The sequence below is a fragment of the Oryctolagus cuniculus genome, chromosome 4 (assembly GCF_051225735.1).
Source record: "Oryctolagus cuniculus isolate XC-2025 breed Fujian yellow rabbit chromosome 4, ASM5122573v1, whole genome shotgun sequence".
Classification (NCBI taxonomy): Eukaryota; Metazoa; Chordata; class Mammalia; order Lagomorpha; family Leporidae; genus Oryctolagus; species Oryctolagus cuniculus.
The window spans coordinates 147216628-147241377 of NC_142870.1; the positions used below are offsets into that span (position 1 = coordinate 147216628).

A 24750-nucleotide genomic window follows, 5' to 3' on the forward strand; every position below is an offset into this window, starting at 1 on the left:
GCAGGGAGCTGGAGCAAGAAGTGGAGCAGCTGGGACTTGAACTGGCATGCATATGGGATGCCGGCATCACAGGCTGTAGCTTAACCCACTGTACCACAATGCCAGCCCTTCCCTATGTTTTCTTCTAAGAATTTTATGGTTTTAGGTTTTAGCATTGATCCATTTTGAATTTTATATATAGTATAAGCTAAGGATCCAGTTTCATTCTTTCACATGTGGATATCTAGTTGTTTCAGAACCCTTTATTGAAGAGACTTTTCTGGTGGCCAGCTCTGTGGCATAGTAAGTTAAGCCTCTACCTGCAGTGCCGGCATCCCTTATGGGTACTGGTTTAAGTCCTGGCTGCTCCACTTCTGATTAAGCTCCCTGCAAATGGCCTGGGAAAGCAGTGGAAGACGGCACAAGTGCTTGGGCCCTAGAACCCACGAGAGAAACCTGGAAGAAGCTCCTGATTGCTGGTTTCAAATTGGCCCAGCTGCAGCCATCGCAGCCATTTGAGGATTGAACCAGCAGATGGAAGACCTCTCTCTCTGTCTCGTCCTCTCTGTAATTCTGCCTCTAAAATAAAGCTTAAACAAACAAAGACTGTTCTTTCTCCATTAAATAGTCTTGGCACTCTTGTCAAAAATGAATTGTTATGCCAGTATCATTTTTTTTCTTTTTTTCCTTCCAAGCCAGACTTTATCCAGCTTTATTAAAGATTCTTTTCAAGAATAATCATGGTATTTCAGACAGGACTTGGGCAGACAATTGTGAAAAATTACAGCAACTTTAGTTCCTTTCTCCAGTGGACTCCCCATATCAGAAAGCCAATATAAAGCCCAATGAAGTCTTTATCTGATGCTGTGAGCAGGGGACTTTGAGAGTGAGGGTTGACCTTTCACGTTTAGCATGTTGTTCAACAGCTTTTCACAAGCCCACCCTGACTTCCAGGAAGTGAATTGATAATGGCAGAATGATAAACCTAAAGATCCACAGCCTAGAAAAGGAACCGCAGTTCTGTTGGGACAGCATCTCAGCAGTGTCACTGGGAAGGCCAGCTTGCCTGTCATGCTGGCTTTGGGGTCAGGTCCCAGCAGATCTCTGGGTTTGAGGGAGTTAAGTCTATGCTGAAGGCAGACAGGGAAGAGGAAGAGAACACAAAATCAAGTTCAGTCCCCCCTCCCCCCCACAAGGTTATGTGCCCTGGTGGCTATGTGTCGGCAGCAGGGAACTCCTCCTCTCTCAAAACTGGAAGGGAAAGGTGTTTTCCCTCACGTCAGTCCAGCCTCAGAGACTCTGAGAGTGCCCTGTGCCCCCTGCCCCAAAACAGCAGTGTTCTGTGTGTTAACAACTAATTTGAAAAAAAGTAAAACAAAATTCTGCATTTTTATAAAACTTGATAAAAACAGTATTTCAAACTGTGCAGTTGGCAGAAGCACGCAGTTACCAGAAGTGCACAAACTCACTCAGTGTCTCCAGCACCTTCCGCTCTCTGTGCCTGGGCTGTTCTGCTGTCTCCGTTTTCTGCAGGGTTATTGCCATCCTTGTCAGCATCAGCTTTTCTCTTTTTCCCTTTGGGTACCATCTCTCCCTTTTCTGCAGGGGCCTTTTAAGGCTTGGGTTCTGGCTTTGGAGGAGCAGATTGGCTGACAACCGTGCGGGTCTCTGGGGTTCGACCTTCATCTGGGCCTGACCTCCTTGAGCACCCCCTTCAGCCTCTCTCTTGGGCATGGTGGTGTGGTGGTGCAGGCTGGGTTGGTCCAGGGGTCGTTCTAGCCTCTTCTTTACAGTGCTCCCTCCGAGGAGCACGTTGTTTTGTTTAAAGTAGTTTTGTGATGAGTTTTGAAATTAGAATTTTGAAATTGCAACTCTGTTCAGTTTTTTTTTAAAGATTTATTTAGGCTGTGGAGTTGCATTCCATATGGGTGCCAATTTGAGTCCTGGCTGCTCCACTTCCAATCCAGCTCCCTGATAATATGCCTGGGAAGAAAGTGGAGGATGGCCCAAGTGTGTGGGTCCCTGCACCCAGGTGGGAGATTTGGATGGAGTACCAAGCTCTTGGCTTCAGTCCTGCCCAGCCCCAGCTGTTGTGGCCATTTGTGGAGTGAACCAGAGGATAGAAGATTCCTCACCCCCATCTTTTCAAATAAATACATCTTTTTTTTTTTTTAATTTATTTATTCACTTGAAAGTCAGAGTTACACAGAAAGAGAAGGAGAAGCAGAGAGAGAGAGAGAGAGAGAGAGAGAGAGAGAGGTCTTTCATCCACTGGCTCACTCCAACTGGTGGCAATGGCCGGAGCTGCCGCTGATCCGAAGCCAGGAGCCAGGAGCCAGAAGCAGAGTAGCCAGCCGGTGCTCGAACTGGCACTCCCACATGGGCTGCCAGCTTTGCCAATGGCAGTTTAACCTGCTGTCCCACAATTATGGCTCCTGTGATCATTTTTAAGATTGTTTTGGTTATTTGAGGCTGCTTGCAATTCTATATTAATTTGAGGATCTTTCCCATTTCTGCATTTAGAACTTTGATAGACATTGCACTGAATCTGTAAATCATTTTGGGTTATATTGTCATCCTAATGTTAAGTCTTCCAATCTGTGAATATGGTATGTTTTTCCATTTACTGAGGTCCTTAATTCTTTCAACAATGTTTTGTCATTTTCAGGATAGAAGTGTTTCATACTTGTGGTTACATTTCTTCCTAAGCATTTTATTCTTTAGATACTTCTGTAAATGAAATTGTTTTCTTAATTTCCTTTATGGAGTGTTCCAAGAATCCACTCTTATGCATTCATTACCATTTTCCTGTTTTTATTGTCTTGCCCCAGGATGATGACTTGAGATTCTCTTTTCTTGATTTCTGTGATGGTTACTTGTTTGACTTTTGACCCATCTGGGTTGTGGGAGTCACCAGACCACAACAGAATGATCCTCAGAGACTTTATTCTGCCTTGCATTTTATTTCCCTTCCTTAATCCAGAGGGTTATTAGAACATTCCCTGTTTTTCTCTTGGTTGCTACTCCTTTGACCATGCTAAGTGTCCCTGTTCCCAGGTCTCTTTCCAAATAAGGCAGTGCCAGGATGACCAACAACCATATATTTGGTCCTTACCTTGGCCTTGCAGTCTCCTTTTTATAAGTGCGGCACTGTAATCTTCTTCCCCGTCATTCCCTTCTTCTGGAACCAGTCTGGCAACACAAACGCCAGTATATTGCTCTGAAGAAACAGCATACTAAGAAGAATAGGAAGAGACTGAAGAATATGCTCACTTTTTTGGCCAACACAATGATGGAAGCCAGAGAAAACTGCCAGGCTGACATTGCCAAGAAATCCAGGCTCTGCTCTTTGAGAGCTTCTACTTCTAGATTTGAGCCAAAGTAAGATTTAAGAGTACAAAAAGGTCAGACCTCAAAAAAGAAAACTAGTTTTTCCTTAGTTACTTTTTTGTAACTATCTTATGGATGATTTGAACAATTTATATACCTATATAAAAATTACATAATTTGCATGCTAATATCAGTCATAGATAGGTAGTTTTGTATCACAGTTATCCTTATATTGGCTTCTCTCTGTATTTCTACTATTATGGTTTTTTGGTAAGTCATCTTTTTTTTTTTTAAGATTTATTTTATTTATTTGAAAGGCAGAGTTGCAGAATTAGAGGAAGAAACAGAGAGAGCTCTTTCATGTGCTGGTTCACTCCCCAAATGGCTGCAACAGTCGATGCTGGGCCAGGATGAAGTGAGGAACTTCATCTGGGTCTCCCACGTGGGTGCAGAGGCCCAAGCACTTGGGCCCTCTTCCGCTGCTTTCCCAGGCATGTTGACATAGAGCGTGGATCGGAAGTGGAGCGGCCAGGACTCAAAGTGGCGCCTGTATGAGATACTAGTGATGCAGGTGGTGGCTTTAGCCCCAGCTTTTACATTTTGATTTAGAACAGTAACAATTCGTGATTATTATACTTTCATTACTTCTTTGTATAAAGTGATTCTCTGTTCTTTTAAAAACATAAATCTCAAATTAATGTCTTTTGGAGTAACTTTTTTGGGAAGAACATGTTATTGCATATGATGAGAGTTTGTCTGGAAATAGAGTTCCTTGTCTGCATTCTATTCCTCTGAAGACCACTATCGCTTTGTTCCAGTCCGTCATCCTTAGGGTTTTCCGTGTTATTCCCATTCAGATTGTGAGCAGATTTAGCTAAGATTCCTGGCTAACCAGGAATTTTCTTTTCATTTCAGAGCCCCATTGTCAGTGGAGCATGTAGTCTCCCATGATGCTTGTCAGGTTTTGCCTTTTGGTGTAGGTGTTTTAAGGAAAAGTAGGGGAAAGGTGTTTTGCTTTAATCATTGATCTTTGATCATCATAGATGTTAATTTTGATAGTAGCCTACAAATATGAACTTTTACTAAGTTTTGTTTCATTAGCTTGCACCAACCCTTCATGGATGATTTTAGACACTTATTGATTTTTGTTTTACTTATTTATTTTTTTAAAGATTTACTTATTTTACTTGAAAGTAAGAGTTACATAGAGAGAGGAGAGGTTGGGGGAGGGTTTCCATTCGCTGGTTCACTCCCCCATTGGCCTCAACGGCCAGAGCTGCGCCGGTCCGAAGCCAGGAGCCAGGAGCCAGGAGCTTCTTCTAGGTCGCCCATGCAGGTACAGGGGCCCAAGGACTTGGGCCATCTTCTACTGCTTTTCCAGGCCATAGCAGAGAACTGGATCGGAAGTGGAGCAACCGGGTCTCAAACCAGTGCCTATATGAGATGTTGGCGCTGCAGGTGGCGGCTTTACCAGCTATGCCACAGTGCTGGCCTCGATTTTTTTTTTTTTTTTTTTTTACTGAATTGCTGTTGCAGTTGTATTCATATTTCTTTAAGTTTTTTTTTTTCCAACTTAACGTTTATAGAAAATTTAAGAGAAGAAAAAAGATAAAGGTATACATTAATCTACCATTTATAATGAACCATTGTTTATATTTTTTGGGATTTTCTTTTTAAAAAAATAGAAGATAGGGCATTTGAGTTAATGGTTAAGATGCCTGCATTTCTGTTCTGGAATTTGATTCCAGCTCAGGCTCCTGTTAGCACAGATCCTGAGCGCAGCAGGTGGAGACTGAAGCAGTTGCATTCTTGCTATTCATGTGGGAGACTTGGATTGAGTTCCCAGTTCCTGCCTCCAGCCCTAGCCCAGCCCTGGCCAGTGTGGACTTTTGGAGTTTGCACTAGCAGTAGAGAGCTCTGTCTCTCTGCCTTGCAAATAAATTTATTCAAAATTAAAATAGAACATACACACTACATGTAACATGGAGTTACATAAATGAGATTCTTCAATAGGTTCATGGAAAAATGAGTAATGTGAAAATCTGTGTGTGGATTTCAAAAATTTTTGCACCAAAATAAAATTGCCTTTTAGTTTTATTTTCCCACAAATATTTTCAAGTAGCTTTGCGTATTTAATTCACTAAACCTTTTTTTTTTTAAAAAAAAGATTTATTTGTTTATTTGAAAGAGATTCAGAGTTAGAGGAGGGAGAGAGATCTTTCATCTGATTTACTCCCCAGCTGTCCACAAGGGTCAGGACCTGGAGCCAGAAGCTTCATCCAGGTCTCTCGTGTGTGGGAGGGACCCAACCACTTGGGTCACCTGCTGCTGCTTTTCCCAGGTCATTAGCAGGGAGTTGTATTGGAAGTAGAGCAGCCAGGACATGAACCGGAGCCCATATGGTATGCCACTGACGCAGGTAGTAGCGTTACCTGATAGGCCCCTGAACACGTTTTATATGCATGGGCTGTTCTGAGTGTCAGCTGTTGAAAATTTGCTTTGTGTAGTTTGTATTTCTCATTTTAATAGTACATTCTGAGCAAAATCAAGTTCATTCAAATTTATTTGTAATAGTTCTGTTCATGACTTCGTATTTTTTTTCCAATATTTTTTCAGTTACATTTTTGGTCATTGAAACTTGTCTTCAAAGGGGAAGCCCAATATGAAATATAGGTGAACTGAAAGTTATTTGACTCTTAGGGTATTACCTTTCTCCTCCAAAGAAGGAAAAACTGTTGGAAACCACTGTTCTCTATTATGAATATATTATGGTTTATTAATCACTATTTTATTTCTGGTAATTTATATTGTTGTCTCCAATCTTAATTATCATTTTGGTTAATATTTTTGAGCATAAAAATTTGTTCATCTTTGGCTTCTGTATGATGGATTTTTAGTAATGGAATTACTTGATCGAAGAGTATAAATATTTATAAAACTTTAGATATAGTTACAAATTGCTTGCCATATCCTAACATTTAGTATTATATTTAAAGAACATAAGTGTTTCTGTTATAACATCAAATGTATTCTTTTTTAAAAAAAGACACCCTCAAAATTGCCTCTTCACTAAAAATAACAGGATTTATGGGAAAAATAAGGTTAAGGGCAGACCACTCAAGACCTCTACAATTTTCAAGCCAGAGTACTAACAAAAGCATAATTGGTACCTTATGAGGTAATTTGGGCAGCTCACTCAAACCACTTAACTTGGCTGAGGCTGCCTCAGGAGAGTTTAAAAAAAAAAAAAAAAAAAAAAAAAACCTAAAATACAAGAGGATAGAAGCCGCAAGCTTGCATGGTCTTGAGCCAACACAGATGAAAGTAACTTGTTAAGCTGGGGGGCTGCCACTGTGGTGGGCACAGGTGGGCACAGGTAACTTTCTTGGTCCAGGAGAGACAGAGCCCTAGATGCAGGTGCTGTTTTAATGTATTTTTAAAGATTTATTTAGTTATTTTAAAGGCAGAGATAGAGACAGAGATAGAGAGATCTTCAGTCTTCTGCTTCACTCCCCAAATGGCTGTAAAAACTGGAGCTGGCCCAGGTTGAAGTCAGGATCCTGGAGCTTTTTCCAGGTCTCCCATGTGGGGTGGCAGAAGCCCAAGCACTTGGATCCTCTTCTGCTGCTTTCCCAGGTGCTGCATAGGAAGTAGAGCAGCTGAGACTTGAACCAGTGTCTGTATGAGATTCTGGTGTGGCAGGTGGAGGCTTAACCTGCTGTCTCCTGTTTTAATATTCTTAAAATAGGGCCTAGATGGCTCCTGCCTCGCAGCTTAGCTGGGTTGAGAGTCTTTTTTTTCCCCACTGGAAGTTGTAATTCACTTCCTGCTGCTCCTTTTCTCTGCCTGGGGAAATTCATATGTGAAACTGATTCAATTCTTATTTGTTATTTTGGTTACTAACCACTTACATGCTAATTGGTGTTATATGAACATGTTTTATGATAGCACAGACTGTATTTGCTGAACTTAATAGGTGAAAATTTGAATATAATAATGATTTCTTTGCAGAAATCCTAACCCTTTGAAGGAGATAGTTTGAAAACAAATGTTTTCAAAATCTGTAGTAAAAAACCAGCAACTTTAAAAATTGTATTGTTATTTAGTACCTTGGTCTAGGGTAGTGAATTTCAAATTTACAATGTATTTTGGTGGCCATTTGGTGTTCATGGAGATTTGGATCACAGGGGGCTCCAAACTGTTAGCAGCTTGTCAATATTAATTTACTTGTAGTCATTCATTTGTGAGAATGGCTGCACCCAGGATTACAAAGCATTCAATTATAGACAAAGAAGACAAGAAGTGGGGGGGTTGGTTCAAGATTGGGTGTTTTCTCAGTGGGATATGTATGTCTAACATAGACTGCTAGAAGTTGGGGTTCTAGTAAGAAAGTAATTTACATAATTGGGGCTGAGGCCTGTAAGCAGGAAAATGAGGAAATGTTTGGTATAAAGAATGGGAGAAGGAACAGGATTACAGATGCTGAGGATAGTAGGAACCCAGAGAACAGCTGTGGTAATTATAACGAAAACCAGCAAAAGAGCTGCTATTGAGATTACGTTCCAAGATTATGGAGTGGAGTAGTTTGCATTTGCTACCGTCCACCCAAGTTGGTTGCTTTGATCTGGATGAAGGTTGTTGGAGCTGAAGAATAGAAGGAGTGCAGAAGGGCAGGATGCAGGAGTGAGTTGGTCTCAGGAACACTGGGAGTCTGCCATAATTTGTCATGGAGAGGGATGTATAGAACTGGTTTCAGAATCCCCAGTGAACAAGGTAGCTAAGATGATGGGAAGGATGGTTGGTGGCTTAGTTTGATGGCATGATCTTAAAGGAAAAAGATTTTCGACAAGGATGTTCAAATAATCATCTAAAGTGGGGGTCCTGGGGTCCACAGCTATTCCTACTAAGGGTAAGAAGAAGGGCCCTTTGGGCCCCACAGGGCCAGGGAAAGTTATAGGCAGCACAGAAAGGCTCATGGAAGAGAAGTCAGGGAAGAACAGCCAGGGTGATAAGCATGCCAACTACAGCTGAGGTTTTAGAAGCCTGAAAACGTTAGCTGGCTGCAGTCTGCTCCGCTGGGATGTTGTGGAGTTCTTTCTTGGTGTTCAAAGAAATGTTCTCTGCTTAGGAACCATGGCTTCTGAGATGTTTGGGTTGGGAGAAGTAGAGAGACTTTGAGCCATTTGGAGAGAAGAGATATTCCAGGAGGTTGGGAAGGAATTGACTGTGTCCTGTGAGAGCTAAGAATTTGGAAAATTTCTGGTAGGATTCACCAACAAATTAGTAAGTGCATGCGCAGCTTGGGGGTATGTTTGCCTTGTGTTCTATTCGTGTCTGACTGCTTATAGCTCTTTCCCAGCTAGCTTGGTAGGGAACTGAATTTTGCAGAACCACTAGATGTTCCTGACACGTTGTTGTCTGGAAAACTTAAACACATACAACACTATCTTCATTGTTATTCTATTAATAGCATAAAAGCTGTTATTATTAAGAACAAAATTCTTTATTTCCCTATGAAAGGTGTTTGAGGTTTAAAACTGAAAGCTGTTGATCACTGAAGATTAATTTTTTCTAAATATTTTTTTTAGTGCCAGCATTGTTCTATGATTTGCAAGTTTTTTTGAGATTAAAAAAAAGCTAAGAACTGTTGAGTATTAACTTTTACTTTCCTCTTTATGTAACGCCCAGATTTGAGATGTTCAGGTAGTTGAGTTTTAGAAAATGCGCGTGTTATCTCCCATTCCAGATACAGAGCATTTCCATCACCCCGGACGTTCCCCGTGTCTCTTTCTAATCCATCTGTCAGTCTCCCTTTCACTACCCTCTCTAGGCAACCACTGATGTGATTGCAGTCACCATGAATTAGTTTTGCCTGTTCTGGAACTTTATACTCTCTTGTGCCTACTGTCTTTCACCTACAGCCTGAAATTCATCCCTGTTGTTACAAAGTCTCAACAATTTATTTTCATTGCTGTGTAGTATTCTGTTGTATGGATATTTATCCACTCATCAGTTGATGGACATTTGTGTTGTTTCCGGTTTTGGCTATTTTGAATAGCTATGAACACTATGGGCTATGAACACTCCTGCAGAAATCTCTCTGTGGACATTCATCATTAGTTTTGGTAATTACTTAGAAGTGGAATTGCTGGGTCACAGAGTAGGTGTAGGTTTAAATTTATGACACTGCCGGCTTTCCAAAGTTGTTGGAACATTCTCACGCTCCCAGAAATGCATGAGTTGCAAGTGCTCCATATCCTTGTCATCATTCAAACTGCCAGGGGTTCTCCTTATGGTTTCAGTAGTATTTTTCTAGTGATTAATAATGATTAGCACCTTTTCCTGAGCTTATTGGCCATTTATGTGTCTTCCATAATTATGAAATATCTTCTCACAACTTTTTTCCATTTTATTTGAGTTATATTTTTATTTGTAAGAGTTCTTTGTTCTAGAAACAAATTCTTTCATTAAAAAAATTAACCAAAAAAAAATTAACCAATGTCTCATCACTTGCCCTCAAATAAGTCTTACGTTGTGAATATATTCTCCCAACTTGTGACTTGCATTTCATTTTCTTAATGCCTTTTCAGGGCAGAAGTTTTTAATTTTGATGAACACCCATTTGTTCATTTTTTTTCTCTTTTGGTTTATGTTTTGTTGACCTGAACAAGAAATCTTTGCTTATTCCAGGTTGTTAAGCTTTTTATACCTAGCTGTATTTTCTTCTAGAAGTTTTATAGTTTCAGCATTTACACTGAGGTTTATATCTCAAGTCACATTTTGTGTGATGTATAAGATAAGGGCCCTTTTTTCCCATTATTTTGTTATTATCCATCCAGTTGCTTTAGCATCACTTGTTGAAAATATTTTAATTGGGGCCATTGCTGTGGCGCAGCGAGTTAACACCCTGGCCTGAAGTGCTGGCATCCCATATGGGTGCCGTTTCTAGTCCCGGATGCTCCACTTCCAATCCAGCTCTCTGCTATGGCCTGGAAAAACAATAGAAGTAGCAGGCCCCTGCACCTGCATGGGAGACCCCAAAAAAGCTCCTGACTCCTGGATTCTAATTGGCGCAGCTCCGGCTGTTGCGGCCAATCTGGGGAGTGAACCTACCTCTCTCTCTCTCTTTTTTTCTCTCTCTGCCTCTCCTCTCTCTTGATGTAACTCTTTTAAATAAATAAGCCTTTAAAAATATTTTAATTGATTTGCCTTTTCCTTTGTTGAAATTCCATTGACTGTATAGTTGCAGGTTTATTTTTGGATTCTGTTCTATTCTGCTGGTATGTCTGTCTATATACCAGTACCACTTTGTCTTGATTGCCATAGCAATTCAAGCAATTGCTAAACCAGGTAATGTGGATCACCCAACATTGTTTCTTTCTTTTTAAGATTGTTTTGATAGGACAGATGTTTGGTATGACTGTGAAGACACCTCCTGAGGCACCCAAATCCTATATCAGTGTTTTTGGACTCTGCTCTTGATTTTAACTTCCTGCTAATGTACGCCCTGGGAGGCAGCAGTGCTGGCTCAAGTACTGGAATCACTGTCACTCACATGGGAAATCTGGATGGAGTTCCTGGCTCCTGGCTTCAGTTTGGCCGACTCTGACTGTTGTGGGCATTTTGGGGAGAAAACCATGATCTGAAGCTTGGCATCTTAACAGTATTGAGGCTCACCCAAAAGTGGAATATCTCTCCACTTATATAGGTCTTTTATTTTTTCTTAGCCATGTGTTTTGTAGTTTTCAGTGTAAGGGTCCTTCTTCACAAAGCTTTAGTTAACTTTATTCTTAGATCTGTGAATATGATCTAATGTTATGGTATTGAGTTACAAATTTTACTTTTCAGTTATTTATAAATGCAGTCATTTTTTAATATTGGCCTTGAATTGTAAGCTTTTGCTAAATTTTCTAAGTGGTATTTCAGACCCTCAGTGCAAGGTTGAATAAAAGTGGTAGAAGTGGACATCTTTGCCTTATTTCTGATTCTAGGAATAAGGACTTAATAATTACCATCGAATATGATGTTAGCTGTAAGATTTTTGTAGATGCTTTTACCAGCCTGAGGAAGTTTCTGCCTGTTTCTAGTTTGCTGACAGTTTTGGCTTTTTTCCCCACCAACATGCCTTTGAATTTTGGCAGCTGTCTTTTCTGTATCCATTGAGATAATCTGGGTTTGTCTGATGAAGTGATTTTTATGGAATTTCTTAAAAGCTCAGCCTTGGGGCTGGCATTGTGGGCATCCTAGTTACTCCACTTTCTCTCCAGCTCCCTGTTAATGCAGTTGGGAAAGCAATGGGTTTTGGCCCAAGTACCTAGGTCCCTGCTACCCTTTTGAGAGACCTGATAGAGTTCTAGGTTTCTGGTTCCAAGCTAGCCGATTCCTGCCATTCAAGTCACCTGGGAGTGAACCAACGGATGGAAATTCGTTCTCTCTCTCTGTAACTCTTTCAAATAAATAAATCTCAAAAAAATTTAAGCTTACACATTTGATCATGATGTGTTAATGCTTTTTTCATATATTTAGTTTGCTACTGTTTTGTGGAGAACGAAGGATTTTGGTCTATAATTATCTTGTAATGTTAGGTTTTAGTACCAGTCTGATGCTGCCCCCTTAAGATGAGTTAGGAAGCAGTCCTTCAAGCATTTTTTGATAGAGTTTATGTAAGATTGGTGTTATAACTTTCCTTTTTGAAAAGACTTATTTATTTATTTGAAAGTCAGAGTTACACAGAGAAAAGGAGAGACAGAGAGAGAGAGAGAGAGAGAGAGAGGTCTTCATCCGGTGGCTCACTTCCCAACTGGCTGCAACGGCCAGAGCTGTGCCAATCCGGAGCCAGGAGCCAGGAGCTTCTTCCGGGTTTCCCATGTAGGTGCAGGGGCCCAAAGACTTGGGCCATCTTCTACTGCTTTCCCAGGCTGTACCAGAGAGCTAGATTGGAAGTGGAGCAGCCGGACTAGAACCGGTGCCCACATGGATTGCTGGCACTGCAGGTGGCGGCTTTACCCACTAAGCCACAGTGCCAGCCCCCTCACATGTTTTGATCTTTTGATTTCCTAGAGAATGTTAGTTTCCAACTACAGTTGTGGATTTGTTTATTTGTTGCTATTTTCCCTAATTTTTCTTTCTATATTTGAAGCTCTTTTGTTAATTGTACTACTGCATCTTGTGGTTTTCATTAATGTGGAATCTTATTAATATATTTCATATTAATTAATGATTTATTAGTATGAAGTCTTTTTGCATTGAGTTCTAGTTTGTGTCATGTGAGTGCTGCCTCATCTTTTACATTTGCTTTTCTTATTTTTACCCAGCATATATTTCTAGGGTTTGTTCTAAGTGTAACTCTGGCAAACAGCATCTATCTGGAATAGAGTAAGACTCAGCTTTTTTTTTTCTTAAATAAAGAAATTTCAACTATTTAGAATTATTGGGCACTTAGCCTTCTTGTTGCATTCCCATCTTGCTTTCTCCCAAATCTTTACCTCCTTTCTCCTCGTCTCCTCTGCTTCCCTCTTTCTCCAGCTCACCAGTCCTCCCTCCTGGGGAACTGGCGCTGCCTGTCCTGGCTTCAGGGAAGTCTTCTGCAGAAAACCTCCATCTTTATTTCACTGCATTCAGTGCCTTGTCTAGGATAAATCAAACACTGGGCCCTCAGCAGTGCAGAGCTTTCCCAGGTAAGCCTGTCATTTCTGAATTAATGATCGTATTGTATCTGGTTCAGAAATGAGAAAACTAAATTTATAGGCGAAGTACTTGTAGTAGAGTTATTTCTGTACCTGTATGCTTAGGACGGAGGAGATCCCCATAACAACCTCTCAGCATACCATGAGGTTACAGGAAATGTAAAATTTACATTTCCTGTGGCCTCCCCTTATATTTTTTCCTTCAACATGTAGAATATTTTGTCATGCATTACTAGAGGAAAACCTGGACATAACATTAAATATCACAAATAAATTCAAGGGAAAGTTAATTCCTCCTTTTATGTTTGCAGTTTTTTTTTTTGGTTTATCGTGGAGAAAACTCTGTGTGATTCTTTACCTCTCTCAAACACTTGGTAATACCTTTCTCCTCTCCTTTTGTAAACCATGGGCTGGGTTCAAGTTCACTGCTTTGATAGGCCCTAGAATATAGTATATTGTTTTGTTTTCATTTTAATTGTTTTTTGGCTACTTTGTATTTTTTTCAAAAATTGATTTTTACACTTAAGATTGAACTTTTCCTTTTTTTTAAAAAAAGATTTATTTATTTATTTGAAAGTCAGAGTTACACAGAGAAGGCGAGGCAGAGAGAGAGAGAGAGAGAGAGAGAGGGGTCTTCCGTCTGCTGGCTCACTCCCCAATTGACTGCAACAGCTGGAGCTGTGCCGATCCGAATCCAGGAGCCAGGAGCTCCTTCCAGGTCTCCCACGTGGGTTCAGAGGCCCAAGGGCTTGGACCATCTTCTACTGCCTTCCCAGGCCATAGCAGAGAGTAGGATCAGAAGAGGAGCAGCTGGGTCTCAAACCAGCACCCATATGGGATGCCAGCACTGCAGGCAGTGGCTTTACCCGCTGTGCCACAGCGCCGGCCCCAAACTTTTCCTTTAAGATTTTTGATTGGGTCAATTTTATTTTTATTTTAAGAGGTTATTTATTTGAAAGGCAGAGACAGAGATACATTGCTATCCACTGGTTTACTCCCCAAATGCCCACATTGGGTGGGACTGGCTCAGATTTGACGTTGGGAGCTTGAAACACAATCCAGGTCTCCCGTGGGAGTAGCAGGAACCCAAGTTCATGGGTTATTACCTGCTGCCTTTCAGGGTGCATGTTAGCAGGAAATGGGAATCAGGAGTGAAACGAACTCAAACCCAGGTGCTCCGACAAGGGCTGCACGAGCCCACATGGCTTCTTAACTGCTGCACGGAACACCTGCCCATGAGTCAGCATTCAAGCGAAATATTAAATGCAGGTGGTGTAAAAAGTATGGCAGGATTGCAGAAGAGGGGCTGTGTGTTGGAGGTTGGATGTGGCCCTGGTTAAGAAGCTCGTATGGGAATGAGTGAATCGTGGGAGTCGCTTCTCCAGCAGTTTTAGGCTTGTTCGTTGTTTCTGTGTTGTCTAGTGAGTGTCTGCTTTGGGCGGAGAACTCCATCCGTGCTGAGAAATGTGGTAACATCTACCTGCAGTCGAGGGAAAGAGGGAAAGAGGCTGTGTGCCTGAGTGCCGCCGTGGTAACCGCTGGCAGGAGGGCGGGGACTTGGAGGTTGTCTCTGGGTGGCGTCTGCAGCTGCTGGCTCACACCTCTGCTTTACCTCCCATGTCCTTCTGCCTTCCATGCTGAATCTTTCTAAATCCACATCTGTTCTTGGAGAGGAGTGTTTCTTCATAAGCTCTACTCTGAGAGGTACTGTATCCAGAGGGAAGAGCATCCCACTGTCCAGAAGACAGACTGGCAGGCAGTTTTATTGCATATGTTTTAGCCAGAGAACAACTTGTTTTGGGTTCAAGTTTTGTCTCTGGTGGTGGTGATGAAACCCATTGTCCTTACTACATTGTAGGGCAGCACACACGCGAGCCATGTGTAACATATTTATAATTTTGTTATCTCCACTCTATTATTAGAAATACTGATGGCCATGATTTTGAAGGTATTTTGGATGTTTAATTTTTTTCCTATTTTTTTCTAGGTCTCGATGCAGAACTTTATTACGTGAGAAACGACCTTATTAGTCACTACGCTCTATCCTTTAACCTGTTAGTACCCAGTGAGACAAATTTCTTGCACTTCACTTGGCATGCGAAGTCCAAGGTAAGAGAGTGGTTAACTGTGGGTATCCTGACAGGGTCTCCCAGGCCCCAGAGACAAGGGCTGTTATTGAGGAGTGGACTATCATTTGAACAAAGGTCCATGGGTGGTGTGCTAGAACCATGGTGGGTCTTTTTTAAATCTTGAGCCTACTCTAAAATTTCTCAGGTTTTAAAATGAATGTGGCTTATTTATTAGCACGTGGCAGAACACATTGCGATCAAGCTGGAAGAGGGGACTGTTAGACCTGAGAATGACTTTGCTGTGATGGTGAAGCCTTCCAGGTGGGGTTGAGGGACTTCGTGAGAGCTGTCTGTCAGACCTGTTTGATCAAATGGATGTGGTGCTCCCATTTGTGGTCAAAGAAACATGCAGAAGCAGCAGCCCCGCATGCGTATTGTGAAGCTGCTTTAATCCTGGGGTGGGGGTGGGCTGTGGCCCCATTACTTAAGAAACCTCTTGCCTGGTTGACTTGTCACCAGATTCCTTGCATTTCCTCTGACTGGCTGGGTCCCTCAAACAGTTTTTCTCCTGTGTCAAGGAGTGGGAGGCTGACTGGGGACTCTGCTATCCCCTCAACCAACTTCAGGTTCTCTAATCAGCTTTAAATAAATAAGTTGTTATTTGGAAACAAAAAATAATTTGCTATTAAAAGCAAGAAATAATACTGATTATAGAGGTTCATTAAATATTATAAAGTGGTATCCTGATATATATTAAGTGGTGACCACTTTAATGTACAGTTTTTAATGTAATTTTTTCTCCTTAGAAAAGGTTAATTGAAAAATTTTTTAATATTATAGAAATGTTTTAAGAGCTAAAGACACTGCAATAAGACTTTGTAGTTTTATACTTAGAAGCAATCATTGTAGTTTGATATAACTTCTTGAAATTTCCCCCTTTTTTTTCCTTTTAAAGCAAAAAAAGGGCTTTTATGTAGCATATGTTTTTCATTATTTTTCCCCTACCTTTCATCTTGACATCTTTCCATTTCTCTACCTCACTGATTTTCTTGAATGGTTTTATAGTATGATATTGTAATGCTTCCCTTCACTGTTAATTTCTTTTGCTTTGTATAGTATGCAAAAATCCATGGTAAGGGATGGTGAATACAATTGGTACTTCATCTTTGTTGATGTTTCTGTAAAACTTTGCTCTTTAAACAAATTTTGATTTATCTATTTTTCATTTAATTGAAAGAGAGAAATCTGTATCCTCTGGCTGGTTCACTCCTCTGATGCTCACAACTGCCCTGGGTGGGCCAGGCTGAAGCCAAGGAATTGGGAACTCCACCTAGGTTTCCCACGTGGGTTGAGGGACCCAAGTACTCAACATCTTCGCCTCCCAGGGTGCGCTGTAGCAAGAAATGGGATCTGAAGCAGAGGTGGGAGTCTAGCCTCAGCACTCAGTTATGGGGTGTGGGCATCTCAAGTGGCTGTTTACCCACTGTGCCACAACGCCCGCCCCAGCGCTTTGCTGGTTTTTTAGTTAATTTTTTTGTTTTTTGTTTTGCTGAGACCAGTGTTTCATACGTTGGTTAAGTTGCTGTGTGGGATGCCTCTATTCCATATTGTAGTGCCTGATTCAAATCCTGACTGCTCTGCTTCTGTCCCATCTTCCTGCTAATATGCACCATTGCAGGCAGCACCTGATTGCCTCTGCCATCCCCGTGGGAGCCCTGGATGGAGTTCTGCCTGGCCCAGTCCTGGCTGTTGAGGGCAGCTGGGGAGGGAACCCATGTAATGGAAGATCTCTCTCCATCTGTTGCTCTTCTCGACTCTCTCTGCTTTTCAAATTAAAACAATTTTTTTTCTAGTTTTACTATTGATAAATATGTGTGTATATGCATGTATATATATGTATGCATATGTGTGTGGGGGTATGCATGTATAGATAGATACATTAAAAATACCTTTGTTTATTGTGCACAGTGGTATTTCTGAATAGTAAATTGTTACCCAGAAGTGAAATGGCAGGGTCAAAGATTTTGATAGATATTACCAGTTCCAGTCTCAGTTGCTCCATTTCTGATGTAGTTCCCTACTAATACGTATCTTGGGAGGGCAGAGAAGATGGCCCAAGTACTTGGGCCCCTGCCATGTATATGGGAGACCAGAATGGAAGTCCTGGCTCCTGGCTTCAGCCTGGTCCAGCCCCAGCTGTTGCAGCCATTTGGGGGAGTGAACTAGTGGATGGGAGATCTCTCTCTCTCTCTCTCTCTTTCTCTCTCTCCCTCCCCCTCCCCCTCCCCCTCTCCCTCTCCTTCTCCCTTTATCTCACAAGCACTGTTTGGAAGTACATTGCAAGCATTGTGTCCCTTTACCCCTAAGAACATCAGTGTATATTTTCTGAGAATAAGAGCATTCTTTACAGAACCAAAATACAGTTATCAAATCAGGAAATTTAGCATTGTTTTAGTACTATTACTGAGTCCATAGTACTCATATTTCATCAGCTCTCCCAAGAATGCTCTGTATAGCTAGTTTTTGCTAGTTTGTACATATCTCTTAAGTTCCTATTAACCTGGACCTGTTCTAAGCCTTTCTTTGTGCTTTTCGATCTTGACATTTTTGAACTCTATGGGCCAGTTATTTTGTAGAATGTTCATTGGTTTGAGTTGTCTCAAGTTTCCCTGTGATTAGGTTCAGGAATGTCTCTTGGCGGGACACCACAGAATGCACATGATGTCACTTATGACTGGTGATGTTCACGCAATGTGTTAGATAATAACACATATGTTCCAAAATGACATTGTTGGGATTATTGACGAGAGGTGGTTACAGTAGATTTGGTATAATATGATCACCCCCAGAGATCCAGCACTTCTGTGAACATCTTTCAGGCAGAGAAACTTCTTATATTCCCTCCAGAACTCATAGTTGCTTCTTTGTTTCACTTTCTGTCTTTGATGTTGATGAATATAAAAACAAAAGATACATCTTTTTAAAATAATGGGGAGTCTCCTAGAGGATTCTAGTCTAGGTACTGCTACTGATCTCGAGCAGACTATGACTATTTCTGCATACACTTAGGGAAAAAGAATTCTGATATGATATATTGTGAGAACGTTTCCTAGGCCAGTGTGCAGGTTGTGATCTGTGAGTAAAAGGACAGTGTGGGAAATGGCAGTTAGAACTGAGCAGGATGAGGGCCGGTGCTGTGGTGCAGTCGGTTATGCCACAGCCTGTAACACTGGTATCCCATATTGGAGTACTAGTTCGAGTCTCAGCTGCTTCTCTTCTAGTCCAGATCCCTGCTAACACACCTGAGAAGGCAGCAGAAGATGGCCCATGTACTTGGGTTCCTGCCATTAACGTGGGAGACTTGGAAGGAGTTCTGGCTGCTGGTTTCTGCCCATCCCGTCCTGGACTGTCACAGCTATTTGGGAGTATCCAGTGGATGGAAGCTCTCTCTCTCTCACTCTGCTTTTAAAATAAATAAATCTTAAAAAAAAAAAAATTGAACAGATTGAAACCTCTTACTTGTTTTTAAAGATATGCACGCTGGATGTTTTTATTTGTAGTGAGTTTCAGGGAGTGGTGTTTGAATTTTGGGAGCTTGTCACAGGAGCAAGTTGCGAGGAAGCAGGTAGACAGAAGGGGGCACAGATGAATATTTATGCATTTGAAAGGGAGGACCCAGGAGGAGCCTTGATACAGCTCAAATTAACTCTTCCATAGCGTTCTCATTATCTTGTAGAATATGCTTTCTCTACCTTGAGCGCACATTTTGTCTGCTGTGGCTGGTCTGATACTTCTGGTGTGGTAGAAGTTTCATGACTTGTAGTAGGGTATCTCCATTTATTTATATGTCCAAGCCCCAGTCTGGAAGGGATCCCAGTCTCCTTCTCCTACACCTTGTAAGTCCAGCTGGTCCTCTCATAATTACATCTTGAATGCATTTTATGTCTCTCTTGGGACCCAAAGCCTCGTTCTTAGTTTGAATCTTCATTGTTTTTCCCAAATAAGGAATGGTCTTCCCACTGATTGCTTAGCCTCTAGACTAGGTCTTTCTGCTGCCCTCAGAATGCAGTTCTGATTTCCTAGGAGATGTTGGTGATCTTTTCCTGACCTTTCTTTGGGCCTCCTCCCAGCCGTTTGGTTAGTGCCGTGTTGTCTGCCTTGCAGTCTCCTAAAGGTTCCATGTCACTGCTGCTATTTGCCCTGCTAGAAATGCCCTTCCCCCTGCTTTACCTCATTAAGTCCTGTTTCTCATACACTAACCTGACGTCGCCTCTCCCCCAGCTGTGTCAGGTGTCCTCCTCTGTATCAGTGCCCTTCTCCTCCTTACAGCCCGGTCCTATTCTTAAACTATCATGACAGTTGATTTTCTTTCTGTCTGCCTCCCTCCTAATTGCTGAGCACCTCAGCGGGTAACCCCTGGGCCTGATGCTGACCACAGGTAGAAACCACAGGGCACAGCTTAACAAGTCAGGAAGTTTGGAGCAGTTGGAGCTTTTCAAGGTTGGACTATGCTGTGTTAGCACTGGTGACATTCCTGTTTCTGTGGGTGTGAAAACACGGGCTGGGCACAGAAGGAGATTTTCAGGTATTTTACTCTAAACGGAGCAAGATTATAAATTGGTAGTATATTGAATATATAGCTAGACATGTTTCACAAGCTCATCTGTTACAGATATATGAATTTAGAGGAAAGTTGCCATCTTTTATCTTACAAAGCTTTTTATAGGATCAACTAAGGAATATGTGAATGATAGTTTAGTTTCAGGCTTTGGTTACCATTGCAGCTCCTAATTCCAGTTCTAGGTCATAATCCCTGATTTTTTGCCTAGTCAATGAGTTGAAGTTTGTCTAAGAGAAATCACGTGAGTAGGCATGATACAAATTCAAAAGGTGTAAAAGGTATACAGTGAAAAAATAAAGTCCTTACACTTCCCATGTTTCATCCCTGAGCAGTCTAGTCATCAGCCCCCTTCCTTGTTCTCGGGAAATCAACAACTGTTACCTAATTCTTCTCTCCATTTCTAAGGTTAGTTTGTGCACAGATAAGCATCTGTGTGTGTGTGTGTGTGTGTGTGTGTTTCTGTTTTGCAAATGTTTATTTGAAAGGTAGAGTGACAGAGATTGATTAGGATCTTTCATTGACTGGTTGACCCTCCAAAGGTCTGCAATGGCCAGGGCTGGGCCAAACCAAAACCAGGAGCCCGGGAATTCAATCTGGATCTTTGATTTGAGTGGTAGGGATCCAGATATTTAGCCATCGTCTGCTGCCTCCCCAGACATTACTGGGACGTTGGATTGGAAGTAGAAGAGCCAGGACTCCAGTCTGTGCTTCCATATGGAATGTGGATATCCCAGGGTTACAGCTTAACCCACTATCCCACCATGTTTTTTTTAAACAAGTAACATACTGTAAACTTTCCTGCACTTTGCAGAACACGGACAGTGTATCCTGGTGAAGATTCTCTGTACCTTCTAATAGAATTTCACTTTGTTCTCCCCTCATGAAGCTGTGACATACTGTATGGTTGTATTCTTGTTTATTGATCAGTTCCTATGAGAGGTAACTAAGACCTGGATTTGCTTAGGGTAATAGTAGGGGCAGAGGAAGCAGGAGACAGAGCTGACCTGAAATGGGAAGTCACCCAGAGGGCAGGGGAGACAGTGAAGGGATCTTCACCTGATTAACGGCTTCAAGATGAATCAGGAACCCTCAGAAGGAAGGCCGTGGCTCCCACTTTATCAGAAACTCTCAGTTTCTACTTTTCAGGATTTTGCCAGAAGATGAGGTGTTTGCTTCCAAGGATCTTCAGGCTTTCTGGTCAGCATTAGATGGTTTTCGTTAGTTTTCCCTCGTCACAACTTGTGCTGGTAGGCTTGTCCTCCACTGTTTACTTGCTGAACAGCTTGTGGTCCCCCCGAGGCTGGAGCTGCGTCTTACTGATGTGTGTTGCACATGTCTGAGTGAGTGAGTGAGGGGGCCGTGGTGGTAATTGCATTTCAAGATTAGAGGACTCTGGTTCTCTTTCACACCACATACTCAAAAAAAGCAGGCTACTGAGTGGTTTGAACAGATAATTAACTTCTTCTATATTCCAGAACTTTCCCTACCGTCCAGCAAGAAAACATGCAACTGTGTCTGTTAAGTGTCAGTAACTATTTGAGATAGCTGAAAGGCAGAAGTGCACTAGAACGCAGCAGCATGCTCCTCGCGCCTGCTCTCCCAGCGTAGCGCTCTCTGGTTGCAGAAATGCTCCATCACTGTCAGGAAGGTCTGCGGGCAGCTTGTCAGAGCTCCTCCCCTCAGCAGCCCCGGGGGCCAGCCTGCTGTGTCCCTTGCAGAGCGAGGTTTCTGTGAAAAAGACAGCACTTCTGGTAATTTCAGGGAAATTAAAAGGCTATTTGGCTGTAGGCAAGTGTATTCACTTTAAATGTGCACTGTTTCCAGAGAGAAATGGCTTTACTCCTCAGCTGCTGATTTGCAATTGCTGTTTGTATCCAAGTAATGGAAGATTACCAGAAATGTTTGTTTTTCAGCTTGTTCAAATATTTATATTTTCTCTGGTTTCTTTTCTGAAGTTATGTTGGCTCATTCTTTTTTCTAATAAACAACTGCTGCTTGAATTTCTTTGTTTCTAGTGCATAATAAATTTAGCTTTTGAACAGTTCTTTTTCTTCAAAAGATGACTGGCAAGTGAAATTCCTTATAGATGAATCCATCCCAAAGTAGAGAACATTGGACTTCAGTTTTCGGCAGGTTCTTCTGATCCTAGTTTTAAAGTGCATGTCGTATAGAGGCATAGAGAGTTTTAAAATGCATGTCGTATAGGGCATAGAGAGCTGTCTTGGGAATTCCTCTTGTGTTTAGATGGTCACTCAAAGGGCAGGCTTCCATGTCTTCATGCTTTGTCCCTCCCCCGGGCTGCTCCTGGGGCCTCCTCATACCTCCAGGCAGCCCCTTTGCCGTCTCTGCCACACCCTCACTGTGCCTGGCTCCCCCCAGTCTCTTTCCCCTCCCTCCTGTCCCTCTGTCCTCTGTGTACTGAGACTCATGTGTCTGTCTTGTCCCCTTCCTTCTGTGCTGTAGTCAAGGTCCTTGGCCCCTTTGCCATATTGTCTGGTTTTCTTTTTAAAGATTCATGTATTTATTTGAAAGGCAGTGCTACAGCGGTGAGACCAGGGGGAGTGGATCTCCATCTTCCATCTGCTGGTTTACTCCCCAAATGGCCACAGTGGCCAGGGCAGGGCCAGGCCAAAGCCAGGAGCTTGCAACTCCATCTGGGTCTCCCATTTGGGTGGTACATCTTCCATTGCTTTTCTGGGTACATTAGCAGGGAGCTGGATTGGAACTGAAGCTGCCAGACAAGAGCTGGTGTTCATATGGGATGCTGACATCACAGGCGGTGGCTTAACCTGCTGTGCCACAATGCTGGCTCCTTTTAGGAGTTCTGTTCCCTGGTCCCGTTCCTTATTGCTCCTCTGCTTGCAATAAGTGAGACCTAGAATAAAGGAGACAGAGCAGGTTTGGGGAAACAGTGTAAGCTGTAAGATTATTAGGTATCTAGTAGTAGGTAATTGGACATATGGAAGAGATTGAAGATAAGAGCAAGAAAGACAAGTTGATAGTAACAAGATCTCATCAGTGGTGAAGTACGCTAGAAGCTAGTGTACCAGGAGAGGATTTCGCACGTGGAGAAGAGAATGGACCTTTCCTTGGAACTGGAGCACGTGACGTGAGTGTTCTAACAGATCTGCCTGGTACTGAGAAGAGAGAAAACCAAGAGTATTATTGAGCGTAGTGAAGCGGTGAGGGTCTGTGAGGTTTGGAATTGAAGACTAAGGACAAGAGGCGTCAGTGCAGAAGTGACTGCTGAGCAGAACTGGGACCTGCTCTGAGCCTGGGATCCTTGTTGTGCAGGAGCACCTCTCTGAGGTGGGGTTTCCTCCAGCGGGACTGAGCAGTACGAACAGGTGAGAGGCAGACAGGATCCAGGGGCTGCCTTCCAATGTGGGGGAGGAATGAGCCAGTTGAAGACGCCAGCATGACTGTGTTGATGATGTCATCATCTTTAGAGCACAGGTTGTGGGCAATGTGAGACCAAGCGGTCTAACGCCAGAGAAGAGGGAAGTGGCTTAGGCCACCATATCCCTGCTAAGATCAGTCCCTGGCTCATAAATGTGGACTGCCCTGGAGTAGTGGAGATAAAGAACTGGTTTTGTAGGCATCAGAGGTGGGCGGTGAGAGGTCAGTGACAGGATCTTCAGATCTGCATTTGCTGTGGTTATGGAGCAGTTCTTTAGTATATAAGAATATTGAATACTGCATTTGGAATTCAGCAGGAAGATGGCAAGAGGCAAGGTGAGCTAAGGGCCAAGGCCTCTACCAGGTCCTGTGTGTACCATTGGTGTTGATGCCGTGTTAAAGAGCCATTACAGTAGCAGAAGTTATAAGCTTCAGATAGAGCAGATTTTGTGTGAGGAAGGGATGTCTGGGAGGACCTCATGATTCTTAAAGAATGCGGACTCACTTCCTCACGTCTAGGCCTGAGTCAGGTGTTGTAGGAACTAAATGATAGGCGGTGGAGGAGATGACTGCTGAGGAAAGCCAGGCTGGAGAAGGTGAGAAAGACATTTGTGAACAAGGTGAGAGTTTGGAGGCTGTTCAGAACAGGGTGGCTTCCAAAATGAGGGACAGACCAGAAGAACTGCAACAGTGTTCTTGGCAAAGCACAGGAGGGCTTTTGTCAGAATCTCTGGGGTCGGCAGCAGGCTGCTGATTATGGGGAAGTGAAGCATTCCCATGTGGTAGCTACTGGGATGACTGCTGATACTACTGGGGCCTGCATTTTTCAGAGAGATTCTGTACCAGGCTAGCAGGTACATTACATTAGCATATTGCGTCTTCGTAACATGTTGTGTTATCCTTGTTTTACAGCTACTGAGCTCAGAAAAATGTCTAATTTACCTAAGGACTGCATGGTCTCATGGTTCCATAGCCAGTTCTTGCTGATTGTGCTGGTTTCTTTTGTGCACTTGCCTTGTGTACTGGATGTAGTGATACAACCAGTGATTCTTGAGGGTGTGTTGTTGGAAAGCCTGCTTATTCCCAGCTGGGCTATAGCGCTCTGGCACCTCCAGGTGGCAGTAATGGTATGGTAATTGCTACCATGAGAGAAAACACTGACTAGCAGAGTGAGGTACCACTCAGTCACTGGTGTGCTGCAGCAAGAACATTTTCTTTGTTGTGAACCTGGCGCTTGACAGTACAGCCTTTAACAGGCATTCATGCACCTATAAAGGAAGATTTTAATGTTTGCATACTCTGAGTGTTTAGCCCAGGACTTTCAAGTAGAGTGTAAAAAGAGAATCCTAGAAGGGCATGAAACTCATTTGGTTGAGCCTGCCTTCTTGTCCATGGCTAACAGCTCCCTCTGCTTTAGTTGATGCCTGGGGGTCTGAGGTGATACTCTTTCCCTCTTTCCTTTCTTCTTCTTCTTCCTCCTCCTCCCGTTTTCCCTCCTCCTTCTCTTCCTCCCTTCCTCCTCTTCTTCTTCTTCTCCTTCTTTTTTTTTTTCTTTTTCTTTTTTTTTTTTTTTTTTTTTGGCAGGCAGAGTGGACAGTGAGAGAGAGACAGAGAGAAAGGTCTTCCTTTTTTCCGTTGGTTCACCCCACAATGGCCACTATGGCCG

The 24750-nt window shown here is 42.5% G+C and overlaps 1 protein-coding gene and 1 pseudogene across 7 annotated transcripts in view; one reads left to right on the top strand and one right to left on the bottom strand.

Annotated features, from left to right (window-relative positions):
• Positions 1-24750, top strand: part of RYK (receptor like tyrosine kinase) — a 103753-nt gene that overhangs the window by 27972 nt on the left and 51031 nt on the right. For 4 of the 7 annotated variants that reach the window (XM_070072806.2, XM_070072807.2, XM_070072805.2 and 1 more), the window contains exon 2: positions 14983-15104. In XM_070072806.2, the coding sequence (XP_069928907.1) occupies positions 14983-15104 (122 nt within the window). Of the gene's footprint in view, positions 1-5620; positions 5712-14270; positions 14417-14471; positions 14700-14982; positions 15105-24750 lie in introns of those variants that run through there. The other 3 variants (XM_089331174.1, XM_089331175.1, XM_089331173.1) reach the window with 3 other exon arrangements.
• On the bottom strand, positions 1445-1713 carry LOC127482858 (non-histone chromosomal protein HMG-17 pseudogene; annotated as a pseudogene).